This window comes from Lemur catta, chromosome 1, assembly GCF_020740605.2.
Source record: "Lemur catta isolate mLemCat1 chromosome 1, mLemCat1.pri, whole genome shotgun sequence".
Taxonomy (NCBI): Eukaryota; Metazoa; Chordata; class Mammalia; order Primates; family Lemuridae; genus Lemur; species Lemur catta.
Genome location: NC_059128.1, coordinates 65,120,222 through 65,138,783, shown reverse-complemented (window position 1 = coordinate 65,138,783; position 18,562 = coordinate 65,120,222). Strand labels below are relative to the sequence as shown.

The window sequence follows — 18,562 nt, the reverse complement described above, 5'->3', positions numbered from 1 at the left end:
GTGCCCCGATACTCTGCTTCAGGGACAGGATGGATCCTCTGGGACAACATCCCCTGTGTGTTAGGAGTGGGGTCTTGCATCGAGAAGGTTCTGAAGAAAGGAGACTGTCTGTGAGTCCTCTGCAAAGCAGACACCTAGTTGGAGTTAGGGGTCCAAAGTGTTTATTTGTAGTAATGACTTGAACGGAAAAGGGAGAAAGCAGGATCAAGAAGGAGAAAGTGTTAGACTGCAAGATGCAAGTCTGACCAACCAACGCCAGCCCAACTGCGGGCTCCAAACCACCAGAGGGCCTTTAGAGAAGCCCCATGTTAGGCAGAAATGCTGAGGTCGTCATACCACCATACTACTCAGTAACTGGCTGGGGCCACCCTGAGAAGAATGTGACCTCCGTTTAAAAGCTAAAGCTGACCTGAAGGAGTTAACAGCTGGACGCTCACAGCTAAGCAGTATCCCAGCAGATGGACCTTGAGTCCTGTCTAGAAAGAAAACCTGGGCTGTACCTGCATCTCCACGTTGGCCACAGAGACGATCTCTGAGGGAGGACAGGGGAAACTTCAACTTTGAAAACAGGGCTAGGAATTTGGTTGTGCCCATCCAATGGGATCCAATGGGAGGTTATATTAGGCATCCTATGGGGCTTGGGGCTGGGGGGATTTGTCCCTCTATGTTCTAATTCATTCTACCCCCAAATCTTCAGTGGATTTCTTGGTGCAATGGTATTGTGAGGAATAAAGGATAAGGCAGCTGGGAAATGTGGCTTTCCCCATCTCATCCCTACCCCATCTCTGCATCCACAAGGAAACCATGCAAGAGCCATAATCCTGGAGTTCCCAGAAGTGGCCGGCAGCAGAGAGAACTGAGGCCCAAGATGGAGCCTTCTGCTACTTGAAAACAGCCTGGGGACTGCATGAGACAACGCTCTCCCCCTGCGCCCACCGCCCTTTCCCAAACATGTCAGAAGAAAGCAGTCCTGGGCATGGGGGAAAGAGAAGCCCATGCCTATTTTATAAGCACCTTCTGCCTGCTGCTGTATGGAGTTACTAAAAAGCACCCATACAGAGGCTGAATAATTTCTAAACAGCATCATTCACAAACTACTGCTTGAGTACAAGGTAATTGGGGGAAAAACTGAAAAACCAGAAGCTGAATAAGCTATACAACAGAGCTGTGAAATTCTAGATAGAGCAAGATCTAACGAAATTAATAATCCATTACATTTAAATAGGCTGAGATTGTGCCAGTCTCTGGCACCTACAAATCCATTCACTGTTTGTTTTTTGGGGGTGTTTTTTAAGTAAATTAGTTGTCAACATTTAAAAGTCAAATATTTCCTATTAACATAGAGATTTCTAGCTTCTGTTTATAAATCCTAAGATCTGGCAAAACCAGGCCAGCATTCTCAATGACAAACATGGGTGAAACTGAGCGTGCCTCAGATCTGCATGCTGCAGCTCAGTGGGATTCACCAATCCCTATGGGTTCCCAGCCACTGAGACCCAGGCTGTGTTGCCATTTACCACTGAGCTTAAGCCATCACCAAAGTTTAAACCATTCTATGTACTATGCATAAGAGGGTAGGGCAACAGGTAAATTCACTTTAGCAAAAAAATGTTCATTAAAACTGGTTAAATTGGCATGGTGCAGTGGCTCATGCCTGTAATCCTAGCACTCTGGGAGGCTGAGGCAAGAGGATCACTTGAGGTCAGGAGTTCAAGACCAGCTTGAGCAAGAGTGAGACCCATCCCCCGCTTGTCTCTACTCATAATAGAAAAATTAGCCGGGCATCGTGGTGTGCACCTGCAGCCCCAGCTACTAGGGAGGGTGAGGCAGGAGGATCCCTTGAGCCCAGGAGTTTGAGGTTGCTGTGAGCTAGGCTGATGCCACAGCACTCTAACCTGGGCAACAAAGCAAGACTATGTCTCCAAAAAAAAACAACAAAAAAAAACTGGTTAAATCTTTTTTAAGGTAATTTGACCATCATAGCTATCAATTTAAAACATTTGACCCAGGGTACAAATATATTTGTACAAAATACAAACAAATATATACACGCACACACACACACACACACATCCAAGGTTGTTCACTGTAGCATTGTTTGAAATAGTAAAATACTGGAAGCTACTTAAATGTTCATCAGTAGGAAACTGGCTAAATAAACTATGGAATATCCACACAATAGAATACTGTACAGCTATTTTATAAAGAGACAGAGAATAAAGTAAATCTATTATGTACCATTCAAAACATTCCCCAAGAGTGTATTTTAAGAAACAAAGGAAACAAGAGCGGGAGAAGAAAGAAAGAAAAGAAGCAAGCAATTTGAAGGACAGTATGTATAGTATCATCTCATTCATGGGAAAAATTTTTAAGAGAAAAATGCATGTTAACATATAGAAAACTTCTGGAAGGATACACAAGACCAAGAGTTGTATGGGAAGCAGGTAAAAGAAGCATAGAGAAGAGTTATTTTTTACTTGTTCCATAACTTTCTGTCCCTTTTGAAAATCATGAGCATGTGTTATTTTTATAATTTAAAGAATAGATATTTTGATTTTAAAACACACTGGTCCTGAAAGTAAAATTCCAACTCAGAGAAAATTAATTTCTATGAAAACTATCAATTCCCCAACAGTGCCAGAAAAATGAAGTGTAGCTATACCACATTGACAGTGGGTCAGGTTATCATGACTTACTCTGATTGCATATATAAAAATAAAAATGTCCATTTCACCACATTAGAAATATTCAATAAAACTTATTTTAAAAAGCACCCAACACTTGCCGGCACTTAGTAAGTAAGTTACTGTTAACACTCTATTACCTTCTGCACTTGGCAGTTGTCCCAAACCCACACCAGCCCTCCCACATTGCCCAGCCCTGACTTGTGTCAGTGATGCATGACTGAATGATCAATCCAGGATAGCAATTGAAAAATGCAAGATTTAAATTCCACCCCAGATGAACTCCCTTCTGGACCATAAGTAGTCAGCCCTTGAAAAAGATGGGGGTGTAGTCCTCAATCATGGAGGCATTTCCTCAAGATAAGCAGATGGTAACACCTTCATACAAGAACAATCCCATTGCCTATTCAAGTTCCCATTTCAAAGAGATACGCCTACACATGCATGTATTTCCCCCAAAGATTTCCCACCCTTATCTCCAACAAATCAGCTTGATGAAAAATAGGAGCTACAGACTCACACTTCTTGCCTGCCTTCTAACCTTTTCTGTTCACAGATACCCTCCCTAATGTCCTGTGTTCTCCCAAAAGAAATGGTGCTGGTGGCCAAATATTAACCAGCCTGGACAAGGAGGGGCCATGTCATATTCAGCAAGCTCCCAAGCCAGAATTCTCTTTTCCCAGCATCCTTTGCTCTTCCAAGTGTGGTCTCCCTCACCTTCCTGCCAACCTCAGCCCCCAAGGAGGAGGTGAAAAGAGGTCAAATATGCCCTGCACACCTGTCCCTTTGAACCAAGCCCTGAGAACCTCCTGCGTACTCTCCCCCCAGCCCCATATGCTGGTGGAGAGCATTGGAAAGGGTTCCCACAGTGCATTAACTCTGACCAGTGAAGGAGGAAGAGGAGTGTGACACTATCCAGCTTCTGTCAATAATTCATGAAGCTCAGACTGAGGGGCACCAGTCAGAGAGTCAGTTTTCCTCGGACATGGGGAAAATTAGACTTAAGCTCTGTTATCTCATCAGGATGTGCTGAATACCACAGCTGTAACTTCTTGGCTGAGGAACACGCTGTAAATCCAGTGCATGCCTGGTATATCACTTGCTATCCATATAGCCCCTTGTGCATGCTGAGATCCTTTTTCAGCGGCTCAGCTGTCCTAGACATATACTAAATGGATCTTCAGCAAGTATGAATTCTATTAAATGATTATCCCTAGAACTGGACTTCCCACGCCAGGGTTCCTTCCTCTCTAATTGTAGGGACTGATACAAGGTTGCCAAACTGGTGATTTCACCAACAAACAACATTTTTCTAAACCTACCCATTTGCTTTCATCATCTTTTCTAAAAAAAAAAAAAAAAAAAAAAGACTAACACCAATAAAAGGGAGGATCAAAAGCACACTCCAGAATAAAGGACTGTCTATTAAGTTAAATAAGCTTAGCTTTATGAAACTCGTTCTATTGTCTTTATTTTTCTCATTTTGCCTTGAACTAGCAAAAATGTTGCCATGAACCAGCACTGCTTCTCAGTCTGGCATTTGGAGGCCACTGGCTTATACCAGTTCAGATGCTTGCACTTGGTTCTGCTGAGGCCTTTCTGTAGTGAACCATAAGCCATCCAGATTTATTTATTCTCCCAGAAACCCGGGAGGGAGATCATTTCAGCCCACTTGGCAGAAGTGGAGGCTGAAGTCTTAGACACAGAATTTATAGCTGGCAAGGACTTTATTCATCATCTACTCCACATCCAGAGTTTACAGATGGAGAGTCTGGCCTGTGGCAGCAATAATAATTACTATATGGTGGCAATAATCACTATGTGTTTGGTGGTTTACAGTTCATAAAGTGCTTTTACATTCAACAGATATTTATTGAACTAGGATGGAGGCTAGAACCTGGGGACACAGTAATTAGGGATAATTTGAGTGCTCCCTAGTTCTCTGTATTTCCACCCCTGCTTGGGGGACCCTCTTCCCTCCTTGCTGGTACTTAGCCACTGTAAAAGGGGGAAGTCCTCTTGGATGGAGGGTATAAGAGATCCTGTTCCGTCATTGACCAGAGCCCACCCTCCAGGGCCTGTGAGGATGGAGGAAACCTGGAGCCAGACAGAGGGGCATTGCCAGGCCCGGTCCACCTCCTCCCCATCACGTCTCCCTCCCAGGCTCCTCCACCCTCACGTGGTAGACTCTGTGGAGACCACAGGCCTCGCCTCCATGGGCAGTCTCAAACATTTGTCCTCCTGTGGGCTGTCACATGCAATGACCGAGACTTTCTTGGAGAAGAAATTCCATCTTGAGGTTTGGGGAAGCAAAAGCAAACAACTCAAGGCCTACTCTCCCCCAAAAGAAGACGTGGGCAAGAAGATGTGGAAGGAAGAGGGGGAAAGTCTGCGGGTTCCTGCGGAGGTGCGGGCCCTAAGAGAAAATTGGACCGAGGGCACCTTCCCTTACCCAGCCAGGCGAGGGCAAGCCAGGCGGAGGGTAGTGGACGACGGGGCGCGGCCGGTGTGTGCCGCCAGGGGGCGCCCGCGGCCGCAGGAGGCTGCCCCACTCCAAGGGCTGGAGCCAAGCGAGCAGCGGGCGGGCCGGGGAGCGCGGCGGGGAGGCGGCCTGCCCCATGGCCCGCCCCTCGCCCTTGTTTCCCTGTCACCTCCCCTGAGCGAGTGGAACCCAGCCTGGCCGGTCTGAGCCATGCAGAAGACGAGGCTACTGTTAGGTCGCTCTGCGCGGGCGTGGAGGTCGGTGCGGATGGCCAGCTCCGGGGTGACCCGCCGGGACCCGCTGGCGAATAAGGTGGCCCTCGTAACGGCCTCCACCGACGGGTGAGTGTCCAGGCCGGAGTCTCTGAAGCCCTCGCTGTCTGTTTCCAGCTGTCTGGAAACAGTGGCCTCTTGTCCTTTGCCCCTCCAGCCTCTGTCCTCAGACCTCACACGCGGCCAAAGTCTGGCCACGGAAAAAAAAGAACCACGCGGTCGGCATGAAACCCCTCCGAGTCCCCTGGCCCCGGCCCTTCCTTTGCCAGCCCTCGTGCCACTCCTGCTTCTGTTTTTGTGCCACCTCTGCGCTCCCCCGTCGATCGGGTCCCCCACTGCTCTAGGCTGCCCCAATCTACTAGCCCCACCTAGCGTCTGGGAAGACCAGAAACCGAAAGTCCAAGGGAATCCGGATTTCAAAAATCCTACTCCTTCGCCTCCACCCACTATGAAAGTGTCCCCTCACCCATATGGGCACTGCGCGAGTCCCCCGGAATTCCGCCCCCCGACCTAGATGAGGCGCCAGAGCCATGTGTGCCCCTTTCTGTGCAGATCCGTACATTCTGGCCTAATCGGCCCAGCCTATTTCTCACCCCCACTCTTCTCTGTCCTGTTTGTCATTCCTACGGGACTTTGCTAGATTCTAGCTCTTCACAAATCTAAAATGCAGATGTATGAGAAATGCTCATGGCTGACAATTGCAAAATGTGTAACCCTAACTCCCAGGCGAATATTTACATTTTTGACCAGCTACCCGTCCTTTCACATGCACCCCAAAACATAACTCAGGATAGGAGTTTAAGAATGATGTAGACTAGTAAAGGAGATATTTGGGGGCGCAGGGGCTCTTTTGAGTGAGACCCTCAAGCCATGGAAGTGGCGGCTGCTGCACACCCAGCTCATTTCTTCCCCCTCAGTCCCGACAGGGTATGGGGCCTGTCGACCTTGAGGGGACTGTGAAAGGTGATGTTGTTCCTGGGAACCGACGCCGAGGGCCAATACCATAATAAAAATAAGTGAATGAGTGTCAGAAACGAGCTCAGCATGTCCATCTGCATGGCAATGGCTGTGCCATTAGCCTGCTGTACTCACGGTAGAGACACGCAGATCACACACAGGAAGAGCTAGCGTGCAGGCCCGGGCAGCCTGACGCCGGATCCCATGCTCTCAACCTCCTCCCCTGTACAGGCCCTGACAGTCTCTATCTCTGCTCGGGCAGGATCGGCTTTGCCATCGCCCGGCGCCTGGCCCAGGACGGGGCCCACGTGGTGGTCAGCAGCCGGAAGCAGCAGAACGTGGACCGGGCTGTGGCTGCGCTGCAGGCGGAGGGGCTGAGCGTGACGGGCACCGTGTGCCACGTGGGGAAGGCGGAGGACCGGGAGCGGCTGGTGGCCACGGTGAGCAGCAGGGAAATGAGCACAGAGACGGGAGGTGCAAAAGGGAGCCAGCCTGGGCCTCCTTCCCTGCTTTCCCGGATAGCAGTGATGAGATCCAACCCAGCACTGGGAACTAAAATGCAACAGTGCCTTCTGCGTACCCACACCAGGCCACCAGCACATTTTTACTCGGTGCCTTTCTGTTATGTGGACACACTGAAGTCTGAGAATTATCCCATCCCAGTTAGAGAATCAAAAACCACTCTAGCACTTCAACCCTGCATCAGCCCATGGGGTACTCCCCCCAAAAAACATCTGGTCCTGGTTCTCAAGTAGTTTCCAGCTAATTGGACAGATGAGAAAGGTAAACACAATCTCAAAATAGATGTTCCCACCTAGGAGCTAATTAAGAATCTACTGTTCTTCAGCTTATAGGCTGAAGAGTAGAGCCTCTGGGAACAGACAGGAGGTAACCCACCATGTTTCAATCACCTACTGTGTGCCTTTACGTGTTCAGAGCCTTACACAAGTACTCTCTACACCTGACAACAACCAAAGCAAGGCTAGGACTATTCTTCCTGTTTACAGAGACTGGTTCAGGTAGCTGGAGCAACTTCCCAAGGTCCCACAGCCTGCAAGGAAAGAGCTGTGATTCAACCCAGACCAACCAAACTCCTTGGCTGCCTACAGACTACCAGGCACTTCCCCATTAGTGTAGGGTCAGGCGTTAGGTGCCCATTTGGACTTTAGTCTCAAAGAAAATGTCTAAGTCAGTGTCAGAGTTGGTACTTGACATCAGCCTTCTTCCAGCTGTACAAGAAAATATGAACCAACCAGCACGGGAGGCTCCTCCTCCCTCAAAGCTCAGGGCTCACAGTTTATTCCCTAGGGTAGAAAGGAGAATCTACCCAAGAATGGAAAGTCCAGGATCGTGCTAACAGATCGGAAGTTTTGCAGAAGAGGAGGACCTTAAACAATAGTAGACAGTGATATGGCAGATGGTATAGGGCAATTTCATTTTTAAGAAACTGTTTGGCAAATGCTCAAATGTGCATTGGAAAGAGCCAGATGTGAATCCAAGAAAGTTACTTTGCCTGGCATTGGCTACTGGACAGAACCTCAGATTGGGGCCTTGATCCTGAGGGTGGAGGAAGCCATTTGGGAGCCGGGGCCAATGAGTGACCAGCCATATGAAATGTACACAGCAATTTAATGTCAAAATCCTGCTGGGAAAATATCCTCTGGCCCTCACCAGGTCCACTTAACAGGTTCTGCACCCCTGACCCAGAAGTGGGGCTTGAGCTAGACCTTGATGAGTGGGTAGGAATGGACAGGTGGAGTAGAGTCGAGGTTCCAATGACCCTACAAAATGAGCAGACAGCCGAGGAGGGACTGAAGGAGAGAGGGGCACTGTCAGTCCACAGCAGAGAACACAGGCTTGGGAGTACTGGTGGGAAATGGGCAGCATGGGAAAGATTGGGGACAGGGGCCTCCATAGCCTCCCAGGGGAGTTCAGACATTCTCATGGGAATAAGAAGCCAAGTGAGGTTTTGAGCATAATAAATATGGTTATTAAGGAAGGATAATCTGGCCCTGGTAGGAAGGAGAGAGAGAGAGAAGACACCCAGCCAAGGACATCAGGGAGGAAGTTATTGCTGTCATCCAGGTCTAGAGCAGGGTGGTGGGACCAGAAAGTTTGTCTCCAAGAGACGTTTAGTGGGAAACAAACACAATAATGTGGTGAGTAGAAACCAAATTAGCCACTTCTCTACTTGACTATGCTTTTTCTAAAAAATATATAACTATCAGAACACAGAGCAAACAACTCCTGATCACTTTAGTGTAGTCATCACACAATTTAGAGCAAGGCTTAGAAGATAGCTAGGTGGTCAAAGGTACCTTTCTCATTCATCTTTTATGGTTCACTGTCTCTGTTCAATCAAAACCCAGCCTCCTCCCCTTTGTGTGCTGACAGGCCTGGAAGGAAAGAGGATCGGGATGCACAGCAGAGTGTAGAAGTCTCAGGTGATTCTGGATCAATCCACCGTCTTCTCCCCACCCCCAACACACACGCACAGAACACAGCATACATCGCTTTCTGACTTATTCTGCACTTTTCTAGTCACAAGTCTATCGGCAAGACTTACACAGAGCCAAGGCAGGTGACTGGGGCTTTGTGCCAGGACACCAAAATTTAGAGGTGCAAGAAAGTATTAATATGGGTTTTAAAAGATTATATGACTTTAAATTTTGGTGGGTTTACATGTTGACAGCCCAGGCATCCCTTCAGCAGTGTAGAAACAACTGAGCTTAGCACCTAGTTAACAAGAATAATTAGTTAAAATGGGAAGCTAGCAGATGGTGTACATTGTTAATAACACCCCTCTGTGTGCCAAATCTGAAGCACAAAGTTGATCGAGGGCCCATTTAGTACTATTTGCCCAAGGCATCAAAATTGCCAGTTCTGAGCAAATGCAAAGTCTGGTTTCAGAGTGGCTTAGTATTGAAAACCCTCGTCGGCAGATTCTGCTTGGCCATTCCTTGCTCAAGCACACACCTTTACTACGTACTTATAACTTATGAAGGAGGTGAGATGTTGCCTTTTTTGTCTTTCCCAGTTTAAATCTGTTTCTGCCTTGAGTTGTCCATACCTCCATGCCTTCAGGTCAGAAAAAAAGAAAGAGAGAAAGAAAATGACATCATAACCAAGTGTGGAACTGCTTTAAATTCAGGCTGGAATCTTCGTCCATCATGGCTTTCCTGGGCAGCCAGTTTCATACCGACCCAGACTCACATTCAGAGGGTTTTTGTGAATTAGGTCTGCACTACAAAGTAGGAGACTGACCTCAGTTCTGCCACCACCAGCTAGCTTTGTGCCCTGAGCAAATCACGTCACCTCTCCCAAACACGGTATGAGCAGGCCTCCTGCTCTTAGCTGTCCCCAATGTGTCATTACTGAGCTCTATGACCTTGAGAAATAAACTTCCCTGACCTTCAGCTTCATCCCCTCCACTGTGAGGACATTAGGGTGGATGATCTTATGGGCCCCTCCCAGTGGTAACTTTCTTTCGGTCTGCTTAAACCGGTTTCTCCATTCGAGCAAATGTGGACAGGTTAACTTTGAGATAATGGTAGCCCATTCCAGAACTGAACAGTGAGCACTTGGAGAAATGGGGCTGCAACTCAGTGCGAAAAGAGGAGGGGTCTAGAAATAGATTTTGAGGTGAGAGTTGAAAACATGAGAATGGAGGAGCTCCCCAAAGGGAAGGTATAAAGAAAAGAGCAAAGAGTTGGAGACAAAAGACTACAAAAGAAATAAGACAACCTTAAATGGTTAGCAGCAGAGCTTAGGGGAGCTTTGGAGAGAAAATGTTTTTAAAAAAAGATGTCATTTTGATGACTGTTCCTAAGAAGGAATTTTTTATCAACGTAGATAAAAGCACCTCCCTTACTTACTGCAGCCCTGGTCTAGACCTCACTCCTCTCTCTAGGCTGTGAAACTTCACGGAGGTATTGATATCCTGGTCTCCAATGCTGCTGTCAACCCTTTCTTCGGAAGCCTAATGGACACCACTGAGGAGGTGTGGGACAAGGTGAGAGGGGGTTAAAACAATAGGGGTGGGCCTCAGAAAACATTCAGCACAAACTCAGCCTGCTTTTAGAATGCGTTTGTCAAGTGCAATGTAAACGTGAGGAATATTCGCAATGTGCCACGCACCTGGAGCACACCTGGTAAAGGGCAGGTGGGGGGTGGCTTCCTCTATCCCTGCCCTTCTCTTTCCTTACTGCTGCTCCCAGTTCTGCTCTTCCATCTGCTCTTTGCTAGCCGCCTTCTGCTTCCCTCCCAAGCCCTCTTCCCCGGCATGCTCTTCTTCCTGGTTGATTTCCAGCAGAGACATGGCAGCTGATATGCCAACATCTAAGACACTTAAACTTACACACCCACCTGGCCCCTTTTCAGCAGCCAAAAAAGAATAATTTTTCATTAGCCGGCACATCTTCATAGCTGCTAGTTAAGTGAAATACCAATTCTGGTGAAATGACCAAAGTTGCTACTTCATAACATATAGCTTTTGAAAAGACCTGTGCTCTTTTCTTCTTAACGGCAGTGTCAAGAAAATCTGAAATCTAGGTGTCTAAATTCAAGTGCTGGAATATTGGTTTCTATGTGAAAGTGTATAATTACATTTTATTCATAATATATTTCATATACCTACATTTTTTAATTATAAAGCCCTAATTAAAATATTTGTCTTTGTTTACTGAGGTTAATATTCTCACATAATTTGGAAATGCTAAATTTTTTATGATCTCCCATGGTTTTGCTTTTTACCCTGATGTCATCAATAATTTCTCAACACTAAAGTTTAAACATACAAAAATATTATAATTTATCGGTGTTTCACACACATAAAGACCAAACTGCCAAAATGTTCTTCCATGAGCCAGTTTCTGATTCTGATATTCTTTAAAGTAGAGAAACATCGGCCGGGGGCGATGGCTCACACCTGTAATCCTAGCACTCTGGGAGGCCGAGGCAGGTGGATCGTTTGAGCGCAGGAGTTCGAGACCAGCCTCAGCAAAAGCGAGACCCTGTCTCTACTAAAAATAGAAGGAAATTAACTGGACAACTAAAAATATATAGAAAAAATTAGCCGGGCATGGTGGCACATGCCTGTAGTCCCAGCTACGTGGGACACTGAGGCAGAAGGATTGCTTAAGCCCAGGAGTTTGCGGTTGCTGTGAGCTAGACTGACCCTACGGCACTCTAGCCTGGACAACAGAGTGAGACTTTGTCTCAAAAAAAAAAAGTAGAGAAACATCTTTCGTGAATAGTCTAAATATAGAGACCACATGAAAATCACCTTTAAACAAAGTACAGGCATACCTTACAAATATCTTCAGTTCAAGTCCAAATAACTGAAATAAAGTGAATATTGCAATAAAGCAAGTCATACAAATTTTTTGGTATCCCGGTGCATATAAAAGTTATATTTACACTATACTTTAGTCTATTAAGTGTGCAATGGTATGTCTAAAAAATAATGTCCATACCTTGATTTAAAAATACTTTATTTTTACGAAATGCTAGCGATCATCTGAAACTTCAGCACATCATAATCTTTTTCCTGATGAAGGAGTCTTTTCTCAATGTTGGCAGCTGCTGACTGACCAGCGTGGTGGTTGCTGAAAATTGAAGTGGCTGTGTCAATTTCCTCAACTAAGACAACAATGAAGTTTGCCCCATAGATTGATTCTTCCTTTCACTAAAGATTTCTCTGTATTATGCAATGCTGCTTGATAGCACTTTACCTACAGTAGAACTTTTTTCAAACTTGGAGTAAATTCTTTCAAACCTTGCCACAGCTTTATCAACTCAGTTTATATAATATTCTAAATCCTTTATTGTCATTTTAACAATGTTCATAGTATATTCACCAGTAGATTTCATCATAAGAAACCACTTTCTTTGCTCATCCAACAAGAAGCAACTCCTCATCCATTCAAGTTTTACCATGAGATTGCAGCAATTCAGTCACATCTTCAGGCTCCACTTCTAATTCTAGTTCTCTTGCTTTTTCCACCACATCTGCAGTTACTTCCCTCCACTGAAGCCATCCATGAGGGTTAGAATCCACTTATTCTACACTCCTGTTCATGTTGATATTTTGACTTCCTCCCATGAATCACGAATGTTCTTAATGGCATCTAGAATAGTGAATCCTTTCCAGAAGGTTTTCAATTGACTTTGCCCTGATCCATCAGAGGAATCACTCTTTATGGCAGCTATAGCCTTATGAAATGTATTTCTTAAACTAAAAACACTTGAAAGTCAAAATTGCTCCTTGATCCATGGGCTGCAGAATGGAAGTTGTGTTAGCAGGCATGAAGACAACATTCGTCTCTTCGCACATCTCCATCAGAGCTCTTGGATGACCAGGTATACTGTCAATGAGCAGTCATCTTTTGAAAGGAATCTTTTTTTCTGAGCAATAGGTCTCAACAGTGAGCTTAAAATATTCAGTAAATCATGCTGTAAACAGATGTGCTGTTATCCAGACTTTGTTATTCCACTGATAGAGCACAGAGTAGATTTAGCATAATTCTTAAGGGCCCTAGGATTTTCAGAATGATAAATGATCGTTGGCTTCAACTTAAAGTCACCAACCGCATTAGCCTCTGTCCTTTGAAGTTTTCTTTGAAGCCAGGCCTTGACTTCTCCTCTCTAGCTATGAAAGTCCTAGATGGCATCTTTTTCCAATAGAAGCTGTTTCATCTACATTGAAAATCTGTTGTTTAGTGTAGCCACCTTCATCAGTTATCTTAGCCAGATCTTCTGGATAACCTGATGCAACTTCTACATCAGCGCTTGCTGCCTCACCTTGCACTTTTATGTTATAGAGACAACTTCTTTCCTTAAACCTTATGAACCAACCCCTCCTAGCTTCCAACTTTTCTTCTGCAGCTTCCTTACCTCTCTCAGCCTTCATAGAATTAAAGAGAGCTAGGGCTTTGCTCTGGATTATGCTTTGGTGCAAGGGAATGTTGTGACTGATTTGATCTTCTGTCCAGACCACTAAAGTTTCCTCCTTATCAGCAATGAGGCTGTTTTGCTTTCTTATCATTTATGTGCTCACTGGAGTAACACTTTTAATTTTCTTCAAGAACTTTTCCTTTGCATTCACAACTCGGCAAGAGTTTGGTGCAAGAGAACTAGCTTTCAGCCTGTCTTAGCTTTCAACATGCCTTCCTAACTAAGCTTAAACATTTCTAGCTTTTAATTTAAAATGAGAGATGTGCAACTCTTCTTTCACTTGAACACTTGGAGGCCATTGTAGGGTTATTAAGTGGCCCAATTTCAATATTGTTGTCTCAGGGAATAGGGAGGCCAGAGCAGAGGGAGAGAGACAGGCGAATGGCCAGTTGGTGGAACAGTCAGAACACACACAACATTTATCAATTAAATTTGTCATCTTATGTAGGCACGGTTTATGGCACCCTAAAACAATTACAATAAAAACATCCAGTATCACTAATCACAGATAACCATAACAGATATAATAACAATGAAAAAGTTTAAAATAGTGTGAGAATTATCAAAATGTGACACAAAGACACAAAGTGAGCACATGCTGTTGGAAAAATGGTTCCAACAGACTTTCTCAATGCAGGGTTGTCACAAACCTTCAATTTGTAAGAAATGCAGTATCTGCAAAGTACAATAAAATGGAGATATGCCTGTAATTTTTCTTTTGAGTTTACATTTTTCAAAATATTACCATACATCAAATCTAAATGCTGTGGTTGATCCTTGATTGAACCCTGGATTTTTTTTTTTAAAGGACATTTCAGGGACAACTGAGGAAATTTTATTATGGACATGTTAGATAAAATTATCATCAATATTAAACTTTTTGGGTGTGATAGTGGATTGTGGTTATATAAAGGAATATCCTTGTTCTTTGGAAATGTGTGCTGAAGTAGTTGGGGACAGAACACTGTGATGTCTGCAACGTATTTGCAATGGTTCATTTAAAAAAATGTGTAGGTATAATACATAGAGAGGGCAAATGGGGCAAAATGTAAAGGATATCTGGATTTTCCTTGTACTTCTATTTCACCTTTTCCGTAAGACTGAAATTTTTTAAATAAGAAGTTGTCTAGAATGGAAGCAGGGGTCACAGGTTTGCTTTAATTATGGACGTGGGTTTGATGGTAGCCCCAGAAGTGCCTCCACATCACCCCACTCTCCAGTAATATCCAGCCAGAAAGTCCAGCCTGGAAGGCCCAGAGCAGCTCCCTCCCTAAGTTCAGAAGCCAGAGAAGTTCTGGAGCAACCCAGGTGCCCAAGGACAGGCCATGTTTTCCCTAAGGAGCATGTTCCCCACCAGGGCAGGTCGGAGGAGGCAGCCAATTCCAGGCTTTCCCTACTCTGAAGAAACACAGAAAACTCAGCTCAAATCCAAGCCATCTCTAAGGGTTTAGGCCTATTCTGGGCCAAATCCTCCTTGGCTGGTTAGGAGACAAGATGAACCAGGCTCCATTTTTTCTCATCTGAACCTAATGTATCTGGCTGAAGAGCCAGTGAGAGCTGCTTCTCCCTGCACTCTGGATTCATCACCTGTAAGGCCCAGGTAGATCACCTCTAAGATCCGCATCAGCTCTAACAAACAGGAGCCCGCTACAGATCCTCATTGCCGGGCCTCCTCAACGCTCCTCCCTCATGCTGTCTCCCCTTCTCTCGGCTCCAGATTCTGGACATTAATGTGAAGGCCACAGTCCTGATGACAAAGGCGGTGGTGCCGGAAATGGAGAAACGAGGGTACAGACAGTGAGAACGAGCTGGGTGAGATGCGGTCAGGGGCTGAGGGAGTGTCCCCAGCTGGGAAGAAGGTCAACTCTCTTCTTTTTCCAGAGGCGGCTCAGTGGTGATCACGGCCTCCGTAGCAGCCTTCAGTCCATTTCCTGTAAGAACCGTTTTGTCTGCCACTTCCATCCCATTCTCCATCTCACGTCTTTCCCCCCGTCCAGCTGCCCAAAGCAGCTTGTGCCCCTTTTAGAATCACACCACCAAGACCCTTCCCACAATAGATGCCTTGCCTCCATGACACCTGAGGGGAGGTTTAGCCACATGGCAATTTCCTAACTGTGACCCTCCCTTACAGGAGATACCCTATTGACCACTGCCCTTTATGTCTAATAATAAGAACCAAGAATGACCTGGAAACTATGCTTCTAACCCATTCACTTCTTTCCCCAGGGCCTGGGCCCTTACAATGTTAGTAAAACAGCATTGCTGGGCCTTACCAAGAACCTGGCCATAGAGCTGGCCCCAAGGAACATTCGGGTGAACTGCCTGGCACCTGGGCTTATCAAGACTAGCTTCAGCAGTATGGTGAGGAAGGGGAGCCCTTCATCCCACTGGGACCCCTTGCAGGGCATCCATCTTCTTGGATGGGGGAGCCCAATACCTGACTCCTAAGCTCCCAACCACACCATCCCCCCCACACACACACCCAGGACTTTCCCATGTTCCCTCTCTGTACCAGCTGCCCTGCCCAGACCAGACTCCTTCACTCCTTTCTGAGGTGGAGGGTGGACACTGAGGAATTCAGACTCGACTCTCACTGTTTCCTATCTCCTTAAGTGGATGAGAATTGGAGAGATGCAGTGAAATGCCTCCCTAGAACCTGAAGTGAATGAAACAGAAAAGGGCAGTGGAGAGAGCTGGGAGCCAGGAAAATACAGAAGTGAAACGGGAGTGGGGAGGGGTGTCTCTCCATTCTTCCTCTCAGTTAATGTGAGGACGGGCAGTTTCTTCCCTCTCTGTCCCCCTGTTTCCTCTTCTTGTATATAAAGAGGTTTCCCTTCTTCCCGCAGTTATGGATGGACAAGGCAAAAGAGGAAAGCATGAAAGAAACCCTTCGGATAAGTAGGTAAGGCTGTCATGGGGAGGGCTAGGAGGGACGGAGATGGAATGGTATGGTCCCGAACACAGCCCACGGCTCACTGTCTCAGTCCCACAGATAACATGGGCATGCTCTCCTCTGCCTCCCAGACTTCACAAATTCATAAACACTGTGTCACTGCAATAGCCTGGGCAGGGAGTCTGCTTCCATTGCAGATGGCAAGCACAGGGGTATCTGGTGCTCAGCAGAGCAAAGCTCTGGGAAAAGCCCTGACTCTTCTCTCCACCTAGGTCTTTGCCTCTACTGCCGGGCATCTGTGGAGACCAAAAGCAAAACCATGCTTTTTTAGTTCCCCTTGAATAAAGAGTCACATTTTCAAGGCTCAGGTGGATGATCCTACAATCCAAATAAAAGGAATGCAGAGCTTTACTAAGCCCCAAACTCCCCCTGCCTACAGAAGTTACTGTCTTGCCCAGTTGGCTGAACTGCCTGGCTCCCTTTCCTCTGTTCTCTGGCTCTCTCCACCTTCTGATTTCTGGGTACTCTCTTGTCTTTAGCTTCTGCATCTTGTCCCCTCAAGGATAAAGGCCAGCAAAGCCTAACTCTTTACTGGTCCAAACATCCCAGAGTCTGAAATCTTCCCAAAGCCATTCTGATGTCAGGCATGAACTACAGGCCTAGTTCACAACTCATTAATATAAGTGTGGGTATTGTCATCCTAGAGCCCCAGTGAATGATCTAGCCCCATGTGTCTCAATCCTAGATGCATGTTAGAATCACCTGGGGAAGTTTTTAAACTGCAGATGCTCAGGCTCCACTCCTAGAGATTCTGCAGTTGGTCCAAGGTGGGCCCTGAGCATTTTTTTTTTTTAAGCCTCTTAAATGCTTGCAAGGTACAGCTAGGATGGAGAACCACTAATTCAGGCCTTCTGAGTTACTCACTCTACCCACCTCTAGAGCATTCTATGGTAGTCAGATTAAAGTGTTCCCTAACTATGCAAGCAATGAGAATTAGCACATTTTCACAAAATGAACCTGGCTTTAAAGGACAAATATATAATAGATTCAAAAAGTTATCTGTAAATCAAAATTTGCAAATGGAATCATTTGCTGTCACACAGACTCCCTGACACTTGAGTCATATGCACACGTGTGAAACAAATTGTTGTGAAGTATAAAATAATTGCTCACCTTTTTATCCATATAACTTTGAATTTTGGTGTCCTGAGCTCTCTAAAAAACAGCGGGTCTCTATATTATTTGAATATTATATGTAATGTTTTTTGCAGAGTACAGCATGTTTATACTAAATTATAACAGCTTATCCTCATGGTAACCCTATTTGATAGGTAGGAAACTTGTACACTGGTCCTGAAAAATCATATGATTAATTCTTTTTTTTTTTTTTTTTGAGACAGAGTCTCGCTCTGTTGCCCAGGCTAGAGTGCTGTGGCATCAGCCTAGCTCACAGCAACCTCAAACTCCTGGGCTCAAGCGATCCTTCCGCCTCAGCTTCCTGAGTAGCTGGGACTATAGACATGCACCATCATGCCGAGCTAATTTTTCTATATATATTTTTTTAGTTGTCCAGATAATTTCTTTCTATTTTTAGTAAAGATGGGGTCTCACTCTTGCTCAGGCTGGTCTCGAACTCCTGACCTCGAGTGACCCTCCCGCCTCGGCCTCCCAGAGTGCTAGGATTACAGGCGTGAGCCACTGCGCCCGGCCTGATAATTCTTGATTAAGCAAATTTCATTCCCTGTGAGCCAGGTGAGGGGCCTGGCCTGTTTGATTTTTACTCCCTTCCTTGTTTCCCCTATTCCCCAGGATAGGCAAGCCAGAGGAGTGTGCAGGTGTTGTGTCTTTCATGTGCTCTGAAGATGCCAGCTACATCACTGGGGAGACAGTGGTGGTGGGTGGAGGAACCCCATCCCGCCTCTGAGGACCTGGAGACAGCCCAGAGGGTGGAGGTGGGCTCCAGTTCTTGGGTGCTGTTCCAGCATTCATCCCCTGGGCTCTCCCACCTCTGCTCATCATACTGCTCTCCTCACAAAATCAGTCTGCCCTGTGACAAGATCCAGCCTTCCCTGCGGTCAAGGTGGGGTCTTAGGACGATTCCCACTGTTGCTGTGGCCTTGAATAAAGGCTTCCCCTGAGAACACAGGGCAGACTTGCTGAGAAGGCTGAGTCTACCTTGGCAAAAACCAACATTTTTTTTTTTTTTTCTGGGCCTCGGGGGAATTGGGAAGATGGGGAAAGAAGGATCCTGGAGTGGAAGGAGCAGGGTTGGAAATTAACAACTTGCAAATGAGGTGCAAATAAAATGCAGATGATTGCA

At 45.9% G+C, this 18,562-nt stretch overlaps 1 protein-coding gene across 1 annotated transcript; it reads left to right on the top strand.

Annotated features, from left to right (window-relative positions):
• The first annotated feature begins 5,246 nt into the window (after positions 1 to 5,246).
• LOC123620157 (dehydrogenase/reductase SDR family member 4) lies at positions 5,247 to 18,562 on the top strand. Its single transcript, XM_045525177.1, has 8 exons — positions 5,247 to 5,507; positions 6,658 to 6,835; positions 10,306 to 10,407; positions 15,067 to 15,137; positions 15,231 to 15,282; positions 15,576 to 15,710; positions 16,196 to 16,251; positions 18,052 to 18,562. The coding sequence occupies exons 1-8, from the start codon at positions 5,377 to 5,379 to the stop codon at positions 18,164 to 18,166; spliced, it is 840 nt and encodes a 279-aa protein (XP_045381133.1). The 5' UTR covers positions 5,247 to 5,376; the 3' UTR covers positions 18,167 to 18,562.